This window comes from Lepus europaeus, chromosome 10, assembly GCF_033115175.1.
Source record: "Lepus europaeus isolate LE1 chromosome 10, mLepTim1.pri, whole genome shotgun sequence".
Classification (NCBI taxonomy): domain Eukaryota; kingdom Metazoa; phylum Chordata; class Mammalia; order Lagomorpha; family Leporidae; genus Lepus; species Lepus europaeus.
In genome coordinates, this window is record NC_084836.1 from 21008021 (window position 1) to 21030114 (window position 22094).

At 38.8% G+C, this 22094-nt stretch overlaps 1 protein-coding gene across 6 annotated transcripts in view; it reads left to right on the plus strand.

Annotated features, from left to right (window-relative positions):
• Positions 1-22094, plus strand: part of ANKS1B (ankyrin repeat and sterile alpha motif domain containing 1B) — a 1247671-nt gene that overhangs the window by 184746 nt on the left and 1040831 nt on the right. For all 6 annotated transcript variants that reach the window (XM_062202004.1, XM_062202003.1, XM_062202008.1 and 3 more), the window contains exons 5-7: positions 15069-15144; positions 17036-17137; positions 20734-20847. In XM_062202004.1, the coding sequence (XP_062057988.1) occupies positions 15069-15144; positions 17036-17137; positions 20734-20847 (292 nt within the window). The remainder of the gene's footprint in view (positions 1-15068; positions 15145-17035; positions 17138-20733; positions 20848-22094) is intronic.

Genomic DNA, 22094 nt, shown 5'->3' on the forward strand with positions numbered 1-22094 from the left:
GAGCCAGGGCCCAGTGTTGCAGTGCAGAGGGTTCGGCTTGTTATGCCAGCATCTGCTATGGGAGTGCCAGTTTGAGTCCAGGGTGCTATGCTATTTTTTTTTTTTTTTTGACAGGCAGAGTTAGACAGTGTGAGAGAGAGACAGAGAGAAAGGTCTTCCTTTTTCTGTTGGTTCACCCCCCAAATGGCCGCTACGGCGGGCGTGCTGTGCCAATCTGAAGCCAGGAGTGAGGTGCTTCCTCCTGGTCTCCCATGCAGGTGCAGGGCCCAAGCACTTGGGCCATCCTCCACTGCCTTCCTGGGCCATAGCAGAGAGCTGGACTGGAAGAGGAGCAACCAGGACAGAATCCGGCACCCCAACCGGGTCTAGAACCTGGGGTGTGGGTGCCGTGGAGGATTAGCCAAGGGAGCCGTGGCACTGGCCAGTGCTATGCTGTTATCACATTCTTGCCAATGCACCTGAGAAGGCAGAAGATGACCCAAGTAGTTGGGCCCCTGCCACCTACTGAGAGACCTGGTTGGAGTTCCTTGCTCCTGGCTTTGGCCTGGCCCAAACCTGGCTGTTGGCAGGCATTTGAAGAGTGAACTAGCAGATGGGAAATTTCTGTTTTTCAAATAAATAAATAAATAATTTGAAAAAGGTAACGAATAACAATGTAATAGCCATTTATAATTCTGGAATTGGCGGCTGGCGCCGCGGCTCACTAGGCTAATCCTCTGCCTTGCGGCGCCGGCACACCGGGTTCTAGTCCCGGTCGGGGCACCGATCCTGTCCCAGTTGCCCCTCTTCCAGGCTAGCTCTCTGCTGTGACCAGGGAGTGCAGTGGAGGATGGCCCAAGTCCTTGGGCCCTGCACCCCATGGGAGACCAGGATAAGCAGCTGGCTCCTGCCATCGGATCAGCGCGGTGCGCCGGCCGCAGCGCGCCTATCGCGGCGGCCATTGGAGGGTGAACCAACGGCAAAAAGGAAGACCTTTCTCTCTGTCTCTCTCTCACTGTCCACTCTGCCTGTCAAAAATAAAAAAAAATAAATAAAAATAAAAATAAAATAATTCTGGAATTGGCATTTTAAGCTTGGGATAGTTCTTCTGGTCTTGGTTGAGTTCTCTTACATATGTGGGGCCTGTTTTAAGTCAGATATTGTTTGGGGTGATGGATGAGAATGCCACAGGTCTGTCATGATCCAGCAGGTTGACTTGGGCTTGTTCACATGGCAGCAGTGTAGTTCTAAGACAGAATGGAATTGTACAAGGCTTCTTGAGATCAAGCCTTGCAACAAGCTTACCATCACTTTTGCCATGTTCAACTGACCAAAGCAAGTCACAACGACAACCCGAATTCAAGGGGATGGGGAAACAGGCTACCTCTGGGTTAGAAGTGGAGCCAAATTATAAAAGTGGTGTGAATACCTAGAAGGAGTAAACGTGGCCAGTTTTGCAAACAGTTTACATAATCCAGCTGATATTAGTGCTCTACTACAGGTTTAAGTTTCCTAGAAACTGTTGAATCCCATGTCTAAAAGGTTTTCTTCACCCAGTTTTAAAAATCTTAGGCTTTCCGATCTCAGGTTTAAAGCACCCTGGATCAGAGCTTTTTTTTAGAACTTTTCCTTCATTTTTGGTTGTTTAGATATTTGTAATATATTTTCTCAATTTCTTGTTTATTCAATTTCAACAGCCTAGCAAATAAACACGAGTTTTTCCTAAACCTCATCTTAAGGTAAAAAAGTCTTTCCCCTCAAAGGGGTACTGAAACTAGGTAGATATATATTTAATATTGTAGAGACTCATAGTATCTTAAACACTGTTCAATGATGAAGTAGATGTTTATTGCCTAAATGTTGAATTTCTCTAATCTGAATTTACCACACTCTAACATTTCTGGAATATTTCTAAACGTGATGTCATAGATTTTTTAAAAAAATAATTTTTCACTTATTTTATTTATTTGAAAGGCAGAGAACCAGAGGACAGAGAGAGAGTGAGTGCATTTCCATCTGCTGATTCACTCCTCAAATGCTCACAATGGCTGAGGCTTGGCTAAGCTGAAGCTGGGAGCCAGGAACTCATACTGCATTTTCCATACAGGTGGCAGGGACCCAACCACTTGAATCATTATCAACTTCTGCCTCCCATGGTGCACAATAACTGGAAGCTGGAGTTGGGAGTGGAGCTGGGACTTGAACCTCAGTACTTCCATATGGGGTGTGGGCATGTTAACTGGGCAGCATAACTGCTGTGTCAAGTGCCAACTCTCAACATGTACTGATTTATATCAAGGACTCTCACTATGACTGAGATCAGTAAGTCACTTGGTATTCATGACCAACATCTTTCATGTTTTGTGCTACATGACATAACCAGAAAGGGATGAGTTTTGATTCAGTTTTTTTTTTTTTTATTTAGTGAATATAAATTTCCAAAGTACAGCTTAAGGTTTACAAAGGCTTCCCCGCCCCCCCACAACTCCCCCCCCCCCGCAACCCTCCCCTTTCCCACTCGCTCTCCCCTTCCATTCCCATCAAGATTCATTTTCAATTCTCTTTATATATAGAAAATCAGTTTAGTATATATATAGATTTCAACAGTTTGCCCTCCCATAGCAACACAAAGTGAAAAAAATACTGTTGGAGTACTAGTTATAGCATTAAATAACAGTGTACATCACATTAATGACCGAGATTCTGCAAAATAATTTTAAAAAAAAAGATTGATTATTTTTCTATGTAATTTCCAATTAAAAAAGGATGAGTTTTGATTCAGTTTTATAAATGTGTGTGGCACATGTTTTTTATATAAAACACTACATTTTGTCCTTTTGGAAGATTCAAAAATAAAAAAAAAAGATCACTGTCCCAAATTTAGTGGAGGAGATAAAAATTTTTGCAAGAATAACTCCCATACATTACACATATTAGATGCTAAGACAAAGGGCTGTGGAGATATAGGAGATATAGGTGAGGGAATTATAGATTTTTAAAAATATTTATTTATTTATTTGAAAGAGTTACAGAGAGAGGGAGAGACAGAAATGTCTTCCATGCTAGTTCACTCCCCAAATGGTGGCAACAGCTGAGGCTGGGCCAGTCCGGAGCCAGGAGCCAGGGGTTTCTTCCAGGTCTTCCATGTGGGTAGTAGGGACCAAAGCACTTGGGCCATTTTCAGCTGCTTTTCCCAGGCCATTAGCAGGAGCTGGATAGGAAGCAGAGCAGTTGGGACACAAACTGGTACCTGTACGGGATGCTTGATTACAGGTAGTGGCTTTACTCCATACGTCTCAGTGCTGGCCCAGAAATCATAGCTTTTGAGAGGAAGAACATGGGAAGAAATTGATGGAAATGATATTCAAAGAGAATGTCAACAATTCAATAAGACTTTGAATTCTTGGGGTAATTTAGTTACAAATATACATTATTTGCATAAACAGTGTTTTAAAATAGTGAATTTGAGTGCTTTCTGCTAGGGTATTTACTTTCAAAGATCCCAACATGTTTCTAACATCTTTTATCATTGCCAGTGTCATTCCTTTAGATTTTCTACTTGGCCTTGCCAGTATTTGGGTTTGTTACTCATGTATCTGAGGAGAGGGACATAGTGTGTTCAGATCATGGTGAACATCTAATCAGAAGCTTCAGGGCTGGTGCCTGAGTAGGACAGGCGATGTTTTGTGTCTCTACCCTTCGTTTTTATGGCTACAAACTATATGAAAAGTTCCAGTTACAACTATTGCTCATAATAACTTTCTAAATTATCTCCCGATGAGATGAATCTTCATCAGAAGAACAAAAATCATCAACTGATGTTTTGCTTTTGTTATTGTTACTTTGTTCACAGAAAATATATTTTTGGTTTTATTGCTTTTTTGGGGGTGAATGTTTAGTTTTATCACCCACTTTAACTGTCACTTTGTTTTTTCCATCAGATTCACTGGAATTTTTGTTTTTAAATCTCAAGTAGGTGCGTGTTGGTATTCTCACTGGCTAAGAGTAAACAGTACCAGCCAGTAACCTTAAACTGTTTCATTGGGTTTAATATTCATTAAATTGCTCTAGTTAAACAGCTGGGAATTAGCAGTATTAAAAGTAATCCCATTTAGTAAATTATAGTAATACACTTTTAGACTTTAATTACATTCATGTTATTATGAATAAAGCTTTAAAATGTGTAGATGGCTTTGGAGGATCTTTTCCTTACAATGGCGTGTATTTTTAGTGTTGGTAGTACTTCTAAAGTTTTGTTTTCTGCTTCAATAATCTAAGCAATTTTAAAAACTATAATGCTTATTGAAACTAGTAAACAAAGTAATTCCTGTTTGGACTAATTTAATATTATATTTACTTATCAACCCTTTAGTCTTAAATAATTTCTTGCTGGGGCCAGCATTGTGGTGCACAAGGTTAACCTGCTGCCTGTGATGCCACTATACTAGACCAGTGCCGGCTTGAGTCCAGGCTGTTCCACTTCTGATCCAACTCCCTGCTGATGTGTCTGGGAAAGCAGTGGGAAGTGGCCAAAGTAGTTGGTTCCCTCCCACTCACATGGAGGATACAGATGAAGCTCCTGGCTTTGGTCCAGCCCAGCTCTGGCCATTGTGGCCATTTGTGGAGTGATCAGCAGATAGAAGATCTATCTCTCTCTCTCTTCCTCTCTTTCTTTAACTCTTTCACATAAAAATAAATCTTTAAAAAAAAGGGTTTACTAAAGGGAATTCATCATAAAAAAGTAATTAAAAAGTATATTTTTAGTTTTAAAGATTTATTTATTTATTTGAAAGATAAAGTTACATAGATAGAAGGAGAAACAGAGAAATCTTCCATTGGCTGGTTTATTCCCCCCATGGCCAGGGCTGGGCCAGGCCAAAGCCAGGAGTCAGGATCCAGGAGCTTCCTTGGGGTCTCTTACTTGGGTGGCAGGGGCCCAAATGCTTGAGTCATCTTCTGCTGCTTTCTCAGGTACATTACCAGAGAAGTGGATCAGAAGTAGAGCAACTGGGACATGAACCAGCATCCATATGGAATGCTGGAGTGATAGGCTGTGGTTTAATCTGCTTTGCTATAATGCTAGCTCCAAAAGTATAATTTTTTTGAAAAAAAAAGATTCATTTATTTATTTGAAAGGCAAGATTATGTATATAGAGAGGGAGAGATAGTGATAGAGATCTTCCATTCACTGGTTCACTCCCCAGTTGGCCACAATGGCTGAGGCTGGGCGAGGCTGAGGCCAGGAGCCTGGCTTGGCCTCCTTCGTGGGTGGCAGGGGCCTGAGTACATTAGCCCAAGTATATCTTCTGCTGCTTTCCCAGGTACACTAGCAGGGAGCTGGATTGAAAGTGGAGAAGCCAGGACTAAACCAGTAGTATCTTAATACAAATTAAATTGCCAATCTTTTTGAAATTAGCAATTATTTTTATGTATTTTGATCATTATTTTGGAGTAATTAGTTTTGGTTCTTTGTTAAACTGTCACCTTAACTGGTTTTTTTTTTTATTATTAATTTCTTTTATTAAATCTTGAAGAGTTAAAACAGTAGCATAACATTAAGATAATTAGAGGGGCCGGTGCTGTGGCTCACTTGGTTAATCCTCCGCCTGCGGTGCCGGCATCCCATATGGGTGCTGGGTTCTAGTTCCGGTTGCTCCTCTTCCAGTCCAGCTCTCTGCTGTGGCCCAAGAGGGCAGTGGCGGATGGCCCAGGTTCTTGGGCCCCTGCACCTGCATGGGAGACCAGGAAGAGGCACCTGGCTCCTGGCTTCAGATCAGCGCAGCGTCGGCTGTGGTGGCCATTTGGGGAGTGAACCAACGGAAGGAAGACCTTTCTCTCTGTCTCTCTCTCTTACTGTCTATAACTCTGTCAAAGAAATTAAAAAAAAAAGATAGAGTTTATATGGATTAAAAATGAAATTTAAATTGCATAATATTGATAATAAAGAGTACAAGTTACCATGGTAGGAACCATTAAGAAGCAAACTATTGGGGTAGACCTTTTGGTCTAGTAATTAAATCATCCCTTAGAATGCCTGCATGCCGTGTTAGAATGCCTGGGTTTGAGTCCTGGCTCTGCTCCTTGTTCCATCTTCTCGCTCATGCACGTCCTGGGAGTCAGTGTGTGAGGCCCAAATAGTTGAGTCCCTGTCACCCTTGTAGGAGGCCTTGATTGAGTTCCCAGCTCCTGCCTTATCCTGGCCCTGCCCTGGCTATTGTGGGCATTTTGGAGTAAATCATTGGATGAAAACTCTCTCTGTGCCTCTATCTCTCTCAGCCTTCCAAATAAAATAATTTTTGATAAACTGTTACGTGCAAAATTTTGCTTTGAAAATCTTACAGTAGCAGAATAATTAAGGTTTGTATGTGAACAGATACATTGTATTTTTTTTTTTTTTTGACAGGCAGAGTGGACAGTGAGAGAGACAGAGAGAAAGGTCTTCCTTTGCTGTTGGTTCACCCTCCAGTGGCCGCTGTGGCCAGCGCGCTGCGCTGATCTGAAGCCAGGAGCCAGGTGCTTCTCCTGGTCTCCCATGCGGGTGCAGGGCCCAAGCACTTGGGCCATCCTCCATGGCCCTCCTGGGCCACAGCAGAGAGCTGGCCTGGAAGAGGGGCAACCGGGACAGAATCCGGCGCCCCAACCAGGACTAGAACCCGGTGTGCCGGCACTGCAGGCGGAGGATTAGCCTATTGAGCCCTGGTGCCGGCCAGATACATTGTATTTTAACAGTTTTCTCTGTGACTTCCTTAATGATAATGTCACAACTTCCTCACTTCCTTTTCTATTTTCATTTTCTGATCATGGCTTTGCTTTTATTCAACTGAGAAAATAGAAACAATCACAAATTTTCATCACCACGTTTGCCTATGTGTAATCCAGCCGAAAACGTGAGGGCTCTTATCTGATGTATACACTAATGGAAACATGTAGAAAGTAGTTTGAACTGTGAACAGAAAGGAATTTATTTGGGTTGTTTTGCGACCACACACAGGCTCTCTGAGTAAAGCAGAGTTGTAAGTTTTGTAGGGTTCACTTTTACAGAAGTCATACATATTCATTAAGTTTGGGGGAAATTCTAGGAGGGGTTATTTACATTCAAATAGAAGCAGGACACAGACACACTAAGTCATCATGTTTGTTTCATGTGTTCCATATTCATTTGGGAGGGGAGAATTATAATGAGAGGATTTTGGCATTCTTTCCGAAAGGAGAAATGAAATCAAGAACATGGCTGCTGCCTCTACACAGAATCTTTAACCTGGCTTCAGCTGGGCTGAAGCTCATGGTTTCTTATGAATGGGAGTTCACGAGGAGAATGCTTCATCCAGTCAGTTGTGACTTGCATCTCCCTATAAGAATATCTGGTTGATTTTAACTAGGACTAAAACAGAGTTTGGTTATTTTCTTTGCAAGGTGGTATCAAATGTGCATGTATCTGCTTTCCTTTCTAGTGCTTTAAATGAACTGTCTAGCTGTATTCTTTTTTTAAAAGATGATTTATTTATTTATTTGAAAGAGTTACAGAGAGAGCAAACAAGAGATCTAACATCCACTGGTTCACTCTCCAAAGAACCACATCAGCTAGGGCTGGGCTGTCTGCAGGAGGGAAAATGACTCTTACAAAGTGCGGAGGAAAGAAAAGTGAGATATGGAATAGCAGGTTAAAGTGATAGCAAGTTCTTAGGAACTTTCTAGGCTTGTTTTTATTTGCTGGGTAGTTCACAGGTGTGTATGTTGATGGAATGTATAATGATCCGACGAAGAGACTCAAGTTGACAATATAAAGGAAATGATGAAGATACCCAATGAACAAAATTGAAGCAGCAGAAAGTGATAGAACAAAGAGCTCATGTAGGAGACTAGCATCAAAGAGGAGAAAGGGTGCTTCCTTTGAGACAGAAATGAGAGAATAGAGGATACATAAAACAAAGGCTTGAAGTTGCTCATCCAGTAGGAGGAGAGGACTTTTTGAATTATTTGTTGACATCATATTTCTCATGTGCCATTTTTCTCAGTTTGACATTCTTACTACCTTCATCTGTTCTTCACATAATGCTTTTCTAGGTCTTTTATTCTTTGGGATCCTCCTCTCTGGATACATTCCTATCTATCAATGGCTCTTATAAAAGTTTAATACTCATAGTTGAACATAATATAGTTATCATGTAGCTAATGTAGTATCCAGAATTACTGCTCCCCAACTTGTTCAGGCATAGACATTTGTTTCCATATAAAGTTAATGGAAAATGGAATTTAAAGATCAGTTCATTTTGGTACTAGATATTTTAGAAATCCACAAATATGAGAAGTTTATAAAAAGTTAATGGAAAATGCATATTTAAAAAAAAAAAGTGCATGGATGTCATGTCTGCCCTCCATGTACTTTTTGAAGCACCTTTACATATCATTATAATTCTTATCCCTTAGCTATTTTCATCACTGTTTTCAGAGTCCTCTGCCCCACCCTACTACCAAAAGTGTCCAGACGTGTGCATACTTTATATCTGGTTGCTTGGGTAAATCTTGAAATGTTACTATACTGTCAACTGAATGTTGATTTTAGAAATTATGTTTGGTTTAGATGATTAATTCAAATAAAATAGAGAAATTTGATCCATAGGATAAGCAGACCCAAAATCTCAGAGGGGTTAGGGGGATTTAGGTTTACTTACTTGAGTTTTATTTCCTTGTATATACTCTAGCTTGCTCATTGATTGTGTTGGAATAAATATTTAATGAGAATACAATTTTTCAAGGTCTGGTTGTAGATCTAGGACAGAGTGCTGAGATATACAGAATAGGGCTTATTTGAATAAGGATATTAGATGCAGACTCAGTGTAGGGGGTGCTAATCTCCAGGTATGTGATTTAAAAAAAAAAAAAACTGACTTTGTACTTTGATAAAATGTTCTTTAGTTTTTCTTATCTCTGAGGAAAAGAATGAAATTATTACAAAATTAACCTATATTTTGAAAAAGAAAAGACCATAGACTTGACTTCTTGAAATTCTACATTGCAGCAACATGGCAATAGCAGTAAATAGTTTCTCTACTAACCTGTGTTAGGTAGCTTTTTGTCACTACAACTAAGATACCTGAGAGGAGATTCTTAAGAAGGAAGGAGGTTTATATTGCTTTATAGTTTTTGAAGGATCACAGTTGATGATTGGGTGGCCCCTAGCAGTTTAAGCCATCTGGTGAGGTTGGAGAGTGACAATGGCAGAACACACTTGAAGGGTGGATCACATGATGAGCTAGGAAGCAGAAAGACATAGAGAAGATACTTTTTTTTTTTAATTTTATTTTTTTGACAGGCAGAGTGGATAGTGAGGGAGAGAGATAGAGAGAAAGGTCTTCCTTTTTGCCGTTGGTTCACCCTCCAATGGCCGCTGCGCCCAGCGCATCGTGCTGATCCGAAGCCAGGAGCCAGGTGCTTCTCCTGGTCTCCCATGTGGGTGCAGGGCCCAAGCACTTGGGCCATCCTCCACTGCCTTCCCGGGCCATAGCGGAGAGCTGGCCTGGAAGAGGGGCAACCGGGATAGAATCCGGCGCCCCAACTGGGACTAGAACCTGGTGTGCCGGCGCCGCAAGGCGGAGGATTAGCCTGTTAAGCCACGGCGCCGGCCGAGAACATACTTTTTTATTCAAAGATTCTGTGTCTTGTTGTCCAATGTTTAGAAAAACTGGTTCTTGGGGCAGGCATTGTTGTGTAGTGGGTAAGCTGCCCTCTGGGACAACTGCATTCCATATAGTAGTACCTGGGATCGAGTCTTACCTCAGCTTCCTGTCTAGCTTCTGGCTTTAGCCTGGTCCAGTCTTGGATATTGTAGGCATTTGGGGAGTAACCTAGTAGATGAAGAAGATCTCTCTCTCTCTCTCTCTGCTTGCCTTTTGGATAGATAAAAATGAATGAATAAATTTTAAAAAACCCAAAACACTATTTTTACTTAACATAACATTTTTATCTTAGAATATCATAAAGGATATATATGTGTGTAATTTTAAAATATTAGCATACTGGTGTGTTAAAAATAATTTCTAATTGCTTTCTTACTAGCAATATTAATGATAATACTTGTCATATAATCTTACAGGATAACAAGATACTTTTAAAGTCTTCTTTATTTTATGTTATCCTCTTATTCTTGCATCTGAGATGTTTTTTCTGAATTAAATAACAAGTAAGTTCTTTTAGGAAGGGTCTGTAGTAGCCATTTATTTCTAATCTGTTTAAAAGTTTCTTATTTCACTCTCATTCTTTCTCTAATTATTTTCTATAATTTAGGGTGGACAGAAAATGCTAGACTGACAGTTATTACCTCTTGACACACAAAGATATTATACATTCTTTTGCCATTTTTTAAAGAATCCTCTGATTGAATTATTTATTTTTAGACTTTTCACATGGGATATTTTTAGTATATTAGGTGTTTTTTAGTTCATTGTGATTTGTCCAGAATATTTTTTTTATCTTGCCTAATATTCCTAGACTTAGTGATTTATCAGTTCTGGAAAGTTCCTAACTTTTGAATATTACATCTCTATCATCTCCTCTAGATAGGTTGAATCTTCTTCTACCTGTTTCTCACATCTCTCATATCTTGTTTCTTTGTACTACATTATCTGCTTACAATTCCATACCTTTTTCTTTAGTTGTATCTTATGTTATTAGACCCATTTACTTTTTTTTTTTTTGACAGGCAGAGTTAGACAGTGAGAGAGAGACAGAACGGTCTTCCTTCTGTTGGTTCACCCCCAGAATGGCCGCTTTGGACGGCGTGCAGCGCCCGTCGGAAGCCAGGAGCCAGGAGCTTCCTCCTGGTCTCCCATGCAGGTGCAGGGCCCAAGCACTTGGGCCATCCTCTACTGCCCTCCTGAGCCACAGCAGAGAGCTGGACTGGAAGAGGAGCAACCAGGACAGAATCCGGCGCCCCAAATGGGACTAGAACCCGGGGTGCTGGTGTCGCAGGCAGATGATTAGCCTAGTTAGCCACGGCGCCAGCATAAACCCATTTATTTTAAATGTTGTATTTTCAATTTCTAAAAGCATTATTTGGTTCATTTTCATAGCTGGTCAATTTTGATAGTCTTGTTCTTTTGTTTTATATCTTCTAGTACTTTTGTCTTTCTGAGTTTATGTTTATATATTTTATATTCTGTAGCTGAACATTCCAATATGTGAAGGTTTTGTGGGTTTTACATTTTAAAAATACTTTCATTTATTGCTAATTAAGACCTGAATTTAAAGTGTATTTTTTTTTTTTTAGGGGCTAGCTTTATGGTGTAGTGGGTTAAATTACTGCCAGCAATGCTGGCATTCCATATTTGTGTGCTAGTCCCATTCCTGGCTGCCCTTCCTCCAGTTCAGCTCCCTGCTAATGCACCTGGGAAGGTAGTGGAGCATGGCTCAAGTACTTAGGTCCTTGCCACCCACATGGAACTTGGATGGAGTTCCTGGCTCCTGGCTTCAGCCAGGCCCAGATCTGGCTGTTGCGGACATTTGAGGAGTGAACCAGCAGATGGAAGGTCACCTCCTCTCTTATTCTCTCTCTCTCTCTCTGCCTCTCTGCCTCTCTGCCTCTCTCTCACTCTGCCTTTTCAAATAAATAAATAAATAAATAAATCTTTTTGAAGTATTTTTAAGAGAAGTTTTATATCTTCTTATAAACATTTATGTCTGTCTCTGGTGCTACAAATTGAGAACCACTTTATTCTACCTTTGGCTCAGGATAGGAGGTAACTTAAATCGTATAATCTTTGTCCCAGATTTTGAGGTAAGTGTAGAATTTATGTTTAGGAATTCATATGGGAGATTTGTTTATTTATTTCCTTTTTTTTTTAATTAGAGAGAGAGAGGGACCTTCTGTGTGATGGCTCACTCCCCAAATGCTCAGAATAGCTGAGGCTGGACCAGGCTGAAGGAAGGAGCCAGGAGCTCAATCTGGATCTGCCATATGAGTGGCATGTAGACCCAAGTACTCCAGCTATCACCTGCTGCCTTCCTGGGTGCACGTTAGCAGGAAACTGCAATCAGAAGGGAGAGTCAAACCAGGCACTCAATATGGGATGTGATCATCCCAAGTCGTATGTTAACTGCTACTTCAAATGCCCACTCTGAGGTTTATTTATTTATTTTTTTGCTCTACTCAGAATTAAGGCCTAGGTACACATTCCTACTTTCTTCTTTTACGAAACATATTATTATCTTAAAATTTTTTAATCAAAGATAATTTTCTTAAGAAGTTTTAAGAGTTTTTTGGGTATCATTGATGTAGCCTCCACCTTGGTTGGACCTCAGACTTTGTCTCTTGATCCCCTCCCACTGTCAGCCTTAGTGGCTGGGTACAGACAAGGCCTTATCTCCCATAGGTTGGCAGAGTCCCTAGAACAAATATCTGTTCAGTTCTAACCCTTTGGTTTCAAACTTGCTCTCATCCCCCTCCCTAGCCCCAAGCCCCACCCAGGGTCTGAGGAATCACTTTACTTTTTCCCTTCAAGCCTGTGTTTAAAATAATATTTTGTTATTTTCAGCATTTTAGGTATACTACTCCAGAAAGGGTTTTTTCTAATGACAAACCTAAAATTTTGTGAAAAGTAGAAGGGAATCAAAATAGTAATAAGAAAATTGGTTAAAAAATACAGAATGAGATGAATTCAGTTATTTCAAGGGATATTGTTAAAGGTGTGAACAGTATTCCTATTCTTAGTATTTTTTAAAGAACTGAGTAAGTTTCCATATTTTCCTTTTCTTCAACACATTGCTATATATTAGAAGTTATTTTTATTTCCATTTTTATTAGCATCTATGCATAGAATGCCAGTCACATCATATTTCTTATGTATTTCATTCATACTTTTATTTTTACTATTTTTTTCACTCCTTAAACTTAAAATTTAGGTTAATGTGTAATAACGGCCCATACCCATGGATACGAGTGAGACACTCCAGTACGTTTACAAATATAAAATGTATACTGATCAAATCAGGGTAGTCCCCATCACTGCCCCTTATGTGGAGCCTTTGAGCTCTCCCTTCCAGCCACTCATAAAATAAATTACAGGCTATTGTGAACTTACAGCACCAGAACTTACTGCTTCCATCTGACTGCTACTTACTGTCCAATTGCCCTCTCTCTGCTCCTCTCCACCAATCCTTCCCAGGTTCTAGGAATTACTATTCTACATTTGGATTTGACATTTTTTAACCTTTCACAGAGAACATTTGACGTTTGTATTTCTGTGTCTGACAAGTCTTCTTGAAGATTCTTTCAGATCACATTGATATTCAGTGTACCTCAGACCTCCTAACAATGCACTCACAAACTATCATAGGTTAGTTAGTTACACAATAGAATTTTTTTGAATTTTTTACACACACACACACAGACACACAATTTTCAAGTCCTGTTAGTTATTTGTTAGGTTGTTAAGAAAATAATGAAAACAGAAATCGTTTAGCTCAGAAAGAGTCCACTTTGAAATCTTCCTCAAGGCAGAACCGATCTTGCCTGCACTGTATCCCAATACTTGCACTATTTACAAGTATTCCTTCTTTTCCTTCCTGTGTTCCTCCTGTCTCTACATTTTACCTTCAAAATATTTCTAAGCATCCACATTTTCAAAGTACTTTTTTTTTTTTTTTTTTTGATGGGCAGAGTGGATAGTGAGAGAGAGAGACAGAAAGAAAGGTATTCCTTTTTGCCGTTGGTTCACCCTCCAATGGCCGCTGTGGCCGGCTCATCGTGCTGATCCGAAGGCAGGAGCCAGGTGCTTCTCCTGGTCTCCCATGCGGGTGCAGGGCCCAAGCACTTGGGCCATCCTCCACTGCCTTCCGGGGCCACAGCAGAGAGCTGGCCTGGTAGAGGGGCAACCGGGATAGAATCCAGCGCCCCAATCGGGACTAGAACCCGGTGTGCCGGCGCCTCAAGGCGGAAGATTAGCCTGTTAAGCCACAGTGCCGGCCTCAAAGTACTTTGCTAGATATTGGAGCTAAAATGGTGAAAAAGTGGATCTAGTCTCCATGTCCACTTAACTTAGTTTATGAGGGGAAATAAACAATGGCCTGAAAATGTAATGAGGTATTGTGAGTGTGTTGGTGAAGAAAATATAGATTGATATGGAACATATAAGAAAAGCTAGATTGCAGGGACCACAGATGTCCTACTTAATGAAATTATATTAAGCTCAGATTTGATGTAGACTATAGGTCAGTAGTTCTTGAATTATACTCTTTAAACCCTTAGCATCATGTAGGAACTTGTTGTAAATGGAAATTATTGGGCCTCATCTTAGACTACCGCATCAGAAGATCTTGAGGATAGGCCCAGAAATGTGTCCCCCCCCGCCCCACATGCTGTCCAGGTGATTGTGATTCATTCTGAAGACTGTGGACTTGTAGCATAGGTGATTGCGAAGTCAAGAGAGCGAGGAGTTAGATGCTGCCAGGCAGATGGAGCAGCCTTTGAGACCCCTAGGGAAGAAGAGAAAGGCATTAATATGAAACAATTCAGTATTCCCAGAGCATAGGACGTGAGGCCAGAGAGAAAACTGTGGCGGGCAGGAGAGGGGGTTGAAGAGGAAAGCAGGGAGAAGATCATTTGGGTTTTGTAAACCACATTAAATAGCGTAGATTTCATTTATCATAAATATTTATTTATTCATCTGTCTCCTCAATTAGAATGTGAATATACGAGGACCAGGGTGATATTTCCATACCTCAGAACATCCCTCAACTACTTGACATATAATTGGTGTTTAATAAACGCATGCTGATTGAGTGAACTTGTTGGACACTCACGAAAGCCTTGTCAGGTAGGCATCACTACACTTATTTTATACTTGAGGACAACCCAGGCTAAGAGAAGGTGTGTGGCTCCCTTTACATAACAGGGTCAAATGGCTACTCAGAGGCAGAGGTGTTTTATAGACCCAAGTCTTTGGGTATTTTCCTAAAATCTCTTCTTTATTTCATACTACCATTCTTTTAGGGAGTGCTGTAATGATAGAATTATGTATGAGTGCATAAAATGACAGTTTCTTAACCTGTAAACATTATAAATGCAACTGTGCTTTATTTTTATTTTGTTCCAGACAGAAAAAGGGAGTGCACTCCATGAAGCAGCATTGTTTGGAAAAGTGGATGTTGTACGAGTTTTGTTAGAAACAGGTAACTGTCATTATTCATAAAGTTTATCCTGCCAAATACTGTTTCTATACCAGGAATAGACAAAAGAAAAGACACAGTTTTCTTCCCAAATCACCCTTACTTCTCATCTTGTCTCCAAATTGCAGGCATGTATTCATGCCATTAGAATTGAAATTCAATGTTCAGATAAAATTGATATAAATGTGTACTTTACTTTATTCAGTAGATGTTCTTATAGAAAGTTCTTGAAAATTACTAATTTTTTATATTTAAATAACATTTAAACATACTAGAGAAACTACCAAAAAGAAAAGGAGATCTCCGCCTTCCACAAAGAGGAGGAAGGAATTGATCCCTGAGAAGTTTTGACAATGGCTTGGTTTATTAAAGAACATAATATTTTCCCTAGATTGCCTAAGTTTTTATATTGTGAACTATGGTAGACAAAAATTTCTGCTATTGTTTATTGGCTACCATGATTTATTTTAAAGAGAACCTTTTAGAGGAAATGCTTTGAAGAAACAATGAAGTCAGCTTATTTGCCTTAATTTGTATATTTTTACTGAAAGGAAATAAAATTGGAACTAAGGTCAGGTTTTTCTTAGGATGAAAGACATGGATGAAAATGTATATTATAAGTAATTGATTTCACTCATTGTATGGGTTATAGTCTGTTTATTTTCCTCTAAAACAAAAATAATTGACAGTCTATCATGTCGTGATTGTGCAAAGTTAAAATTTCATGTATATTTAACTTTGACAGGCAGTCCAATTCTATATAATAAGTGATTTGATGCAAGCAATTAACTGTGTGCTGGCCACACATCCCTTCACAAATATAAGCGATTATTTACAAATCTTGTGATTAACATTTTGAACTGGATTCTATAAACTGGCTTTGTTTTGAGTTAGATGTTTAGAAAGTTCATAACTTTTTTCAGGCAGTGAAAGTATTAGCCACATTTTAGTAAGTTCCTTAGTACAATAAATAATTTCAGAGCTAAAATAATAAAAAAGGTATTTTGGTTGGACACTTTAGCAAGTTTGCTCATCAGGTAGATGGTGAGTGTGGCTAATATGAATATACTCTTGCAAAAATAAATATCGGAGAATATTTGACTTAGTATTTAGAATAATAATAATTGGACAGTAGTTGAAACTAATTGTGCTTTTCAGTTTTTGTGAATATTGAAGTATTCTAAGTCTGCAACATTACTGCCATGGTACGTAATCATTATCTTTTAAATATTTTTACCATACTATTCTGGATATCTAAATCACATAACCATTATACTTTAGAAATTCACATTCTAGGGGCCAGCATTGTGGCACAGTGGGTAAAGCCACCACTTGTGATGCCAGCATCCCATATGGGCACCAGTTCAGGTCCCGGCTGCCCCACTTCTGATCCGGCTCCCTGCTAATGTCCTGGGAAAATCAGCAGAAGATGGCCCAAGTGTTTCTGCTCCTGTCACCAGTGTGGGAGACCTAGATGAAGCTCTTGGCTTTGGCCTGGCCCAGTCCTGGCTATCGTGGCCATCTGGAGAGTAAACCAGCAGATGGAGCCCCCTTCTCCCTGCTCTCTCTAACTCCAACTTTTATATAACTAAATAAGCCTTTAAAAAATTCACACTAAGTCAATAATATTTTTCAGTTTAATAGTGTAGTATTTAGTTAACTATAGTGGTCATGAAAAGCAATTTTAATGATTGGGTCTGATAATCATAAATGTTCTTAATCTTTGGTAGCAATAGGTTCTCACCTTCCATCTGAAATCTGTGTGTGTGTGTAACTTAAAATTTTGAGGCCATGTTCAGTGCCTGGTCTATATATGTTTGAGATGAGAGCAGTAATATATGCCAGTATCTTCTGAGGAAACATCAGTGGTATACATATGGCTTTTCTTTTTCAGGAATTGATGCCAACATAAAGGATAGCTTAGGCAGAACAGTCTTAGACATTCTGAAAGAACATCCATCTCAGAAGTCTCTTCAGATTGCAACACTCTTACAAGGTAAGTTGGATTGAATGATGGACATGTGTGCCCTAAAGTCAAGACTAAATTAAAACTGTCATAGTTTTTTTTTTTTTTTTGGTGGGGGGGTGCTGAATTAGAGTTTACATTTGATTGATTTTATTATGTGTATATTTTTATGGTAGATCTTTAATAATACTTCTTAATGTTTTATTTCCATTTTTCAGTACTCAGTATTAAGGAAGTTAAATATTTATTCATTCACTTGTTGCTTAAAATCTTTTTAAAACCCATGTAGTAAATATGGAGTAGTTTGTCTGAAGTTAATGAGCTATATAAATTGGCAATGATTAATTATTATAGTACATGTGAACAATGCTGTAGGCCAGCACCACAGCTCACTTGGCTAATCCTCCACCTGTGGCTCTGGCACCCTGGGTTCTAGTCCTGGTTGGGGCACTGGATTCTATCCCGGTTGCCCCTCTTCCAGTCCAGCTCTCTGCTGTGGCCCGGGAAGGCAGTGGAGAATGGCCCAGGTTCTTGGGCCCTGCACCCGCATAGGAGACCAGGAGGAAGCACCTGGCACCTGGCTCCTGGCTTCGGATCGGCGCAGCGCGCTGGCCATGACAGCCATTTGGAGGGTGAAAAGGAGAACCTTTCTCTTTGTCTCTCTCTCTCTCTCTCTGTCTAACTCTGCCTGTCAAAATAAATAAATAAATGAAAAAAAACAATTTAAGAGTTTGCAGGAATTTTTCTATTTTTTCTGATTTTCTGGAGTATGTAAGTTAGATATTATTTTCCTTTTTGTGCATGAGGGCAACTGAAGCTATGAGAGATCGATCTGCTCAAATTTATAATCCTATCCTAAGTAGCAGAACTAGTACATAAAAGCTGGATTAACAACAACAAAACCTGTAGTTAGCTGAGAGAATACATTTTTCCTTCCTAGTACACAGTAGTTCAGTCTTGCTTTTTTTTTTTTTATATACAGCCCACTTAAGTACACTTACAGTTAATACAGTCTTTAGGTCTATTGCAGGCTTTACAAACATCTAGATGCTGCTTTTTATTTGCAGAATTATACAATTCCACATGTGATCTAGAACTTAAACATTTTAAAATTAATTTTAAAAGTTTATTTGAGAGAGAGATAGAAAGAGACAGATAGATAGACATCTTGCTCCATCACCTGTTGCCTTCCAGGGTGTGCATTTGCAGAAACTGGAACAGTAAGTGGAGCTAGGACGTGAACCCAGATACCCTGATGTAGGACACTGGCATCCCAAGCAGCCTGTTAACGACCTATTGAAACACTGCTCCCGGATCTGAAACTTGTATAGATAACTAGGCCGAGGATGTAACACATTACCTTAAAAACCCAGATGTTTTTTTTTTCTCTTCTTTCAAGTTGACTCCTGCACTGCCCAACAGGGATCATCCCTAACAACTGTCTCAGATTGGCTGCAAGTATAGCAGAGGAGGCAGGCTAGATAGGTTTCATTAGCGATCAGATGGGAAACTGAACAGCATTATTCTCCACAGATAGGAATACATTAAAACCAAGTCAGGGGATGTGGAGATACAGAAGTTAACAAAGGCCCATGGGGTAAGGGAGGGAGTAGTTGATGGCCGTTTTGCTCTCTGTTCTCAAAACATTTCAGGGAAGTTAAAGCCCCTAAAATTGTCTCATCAGTAAAACATTCTAAGTCAAATGTATCCAAAAGTAAATCAGAGAGGGATCTAAGCATGGGTTTTCATATTAATTCCATTGAAAATCAAGTTGAATGAAAACTGAAAAGAAGTCATGGCACCTACCATTTTTATCTTCCTTCTTCTAGGCACATTATGTTTTATATTGGATTTTTGTCACTAATTGAACTTAAAAAAGAAATCTAAAGGTTGTATGTATTTTGGGAGAAGGAAATAAATGTCACCCACTTAAGAAAGAGCATGCTATAATTATAGACATTCTTTAACATCCCACATTGGTCCAGTGCAGATGAAAATATCATATGGGTGGGTGAAAATATTATATGGGTGGGAATAGCTACCTCTGCTCCCTTCAGTAGTCATGATTCATTAGATACATCAGTTTGTGATAGGGTAGAGGGGACATCTTTGAACTTTCTTCATCATTGGCAAATTTCAGGAATGTAAACATACTGTTCATAGTGCTGTATTTCAAATCACTGATACATTTAAAATGTAACAAAATATTTGTTTTGGAAATAGAATTTTTTAGTAGATAAAATTACTATCTCATAAAATATCTATTCAAAATTGATAATTATTGCATGGCTCAAGAATTTTAAGGATAGAATCCTGTATATTGCTTTCTTTTCCAAGTAGAATATTTCCAGTGGAATTGCCTTTTGGTAGAAAGTAATTGAGTGGTATGAAGACACAGTTGGTTGCCATGAGAGTACACAATTCTTAATTGGATTTTTAAAAAAAAAATTCCTATGAATGAAGTACAATAAAGAGATCCCTATGGGAAGGGGTGTGTTGATTTAAAGCTTTATATGGAGGGTTCACACTAGCCACTTGTGGGCTGAATGCTTTTTGCAGATAGCAGACATGTTTTGTTTAGATCACGTATTTTTGGCCCACACTTTGTTTTCATGAAAATTGCGTAAATTGTCAGCAGTTAAAAATCTAGAATCTCTGCTTAAACTTCCGAGTTTTGGCATATATAAAAATGCAGGCTTTTATTGTGATTCATTGCTGAACTTTACTTGGAGCAGCTGCTCTCTGGTTAAACATGCTGTGCACATTTTCTATTCTTCTTGTAAATTGAGGCTGCATATTGTTTGACATTTATCCCTGAACTCAGATGCTGTTTTCCTTATGATTAAGGGAAAGGTGAGATGTTTTCTTGTCCCATTTCTCTTCTGGCTCCACCACTTACCAGCTGTATGAATGCTGACAAGTTAGTACTTCTCCACTGATTATCATCTTTAAAATTAGGTAGTGCTAGTACATGTATTGTAGATTTGTAAGAATTAGGTAAACTAATTTATATCAGATACTTAGGGCAATATTGGTTTCATAGCAAAAAAAATTAGGTTTTAGCTGCTGTTGCTGTTATATATCTTCATCAGAATTAGGAAAATGAGAGTCTGAGTATAGGACATTGCTTCAAGAATAATGGGAATGAACTTTTTTATGGAAATAAAGTTTAGTATGCAAATTAACTTCCCTTGCAATGATACAAAACCATTATAACATAAATCATTTATGTTACCTGACTGGTTGTTGTATCCATCCGAATTTAACACCTATGTTTCAGTGGTCAGATCTATTCGGACTGTCTTTCAGAGAGTTTTACATCTTCAGATACAAAATATTTGCAGAAGCTATAGTGTGTCTTTAACTGTAAATTTAATTTTAAGGAAGGAATGGAATAAGTTCAGTTTTCAGAAGAAAGGGGCTCACTTGTTTCTCCCAAAGTATCTAATTTAATTAAAAATCTTTAAGTTAATAGCTCATCATGAAGTTCTTTTGGATTTTTAGTTTTTTGGAAATTCTTTTGAGGATATAAGAAAATAAAGATTGGATCACCACAAGTAAAGCTTGGTTACTGATTTTAAAATAAACAAATTAAAGTATGTAATCTCCAAATTGTATATACACAGAATATTTAGAAGGCGTTGGAAGATCACCAATCCTTGAAGAGCATGTACAAGAAGATGCAACGCAGGAAACACACATTTCACCTCCTGCCGAGTCTCCTTCCCAAAAGAACAAAAGTGAGTAGCTAATTATAAAGCTCTTGAAACTGTACTAGACTTTTATGTAAATTTGTCCAGTTGTTTACAAAGGCTAATAGATGTTGAGACTTCAGATCTAACATGTTCTATTCTCTACTATTTTATACATTCAATCGATATTTATAGAGTTTCTGCAATTTGATAGGCTCTGTTCTTAGCCCTTGAGATACAATGAGTAAAGATTGCAGTCCTGTAATAAAGATTATATGGAGTAGATACTTCATAGATTTTTTTCTTTAAATGTGTTTTTCCAAGCTTTATTGAGATATATTTGATGAATAAAAATCATATTTACAGTGTACCTGATTTTTTCTCTATGTATACATTGTGAAAAGATTGCCAAAATCAAGCTGAATGATATATCCATCACCTCACACAATGACAACTTTTTTGAATGTGTGAACACTCAAGATCAACTCTTTGGGGAGATTTCAAGCGTACAGTAGTGTTAACTGTAGTCTCCATGCTGTGCAATTGACTGCCAGAATTTATTCTTTCCCCACAACCAATCTTTTGATTAATATCTTCCCCATCTCCTCTACCTGCTAGCTCCTAGAAAATATTATTTTACTCTCTGCTTTTATGAGTTTGACATTTTTAGATTCTACACGTTACTGAAGTCAGCATTGGTCTTTTTTCTTTCTGGCTAATTTCACTCAGCACAATGTCCTCCAGGTTCACCCATAATTGTCCCAAATGGCAGGACATTTTTTGAGACTGAAAAATAGCCCATGGTGTGTCCATTTTCCTAGTCCACTCATCTGACAAGGGACACATACGTTGTCTCCACATCTTGCCTATTCTGAATAATGCGGCAGAGAACACACGGGCATGTGCAGAGACTGGTTTCAAGATACTGGTTTCATTTTCTTTGGATCCCACCCAGAATGGATCATAAGGTAGCTTAACTTTTTGAGACACCTCCATACTGTTTTCTATAATGGCTATACCATTTTACATTCCCACCAATACTTGCTTTTTCAGAATTTCCTTTCCTCCACAAGCTCGCCAATACTTGTTTTTATCTTTTTTGAAAGTACCATTCTAACAGATGTGAGGAGTTATCTTATTAAGGTTTGGGTTTACATTTACTGGATGATTAATGATTTTTAAAATAATTTTAAAAAGTTAAAGGAATTTATTAATATATTAGATTATCAGGGTGAGCAAATACAAGATAATTACTGTAGCACAATTCTCATATTAATGTGATATTAATATACAGG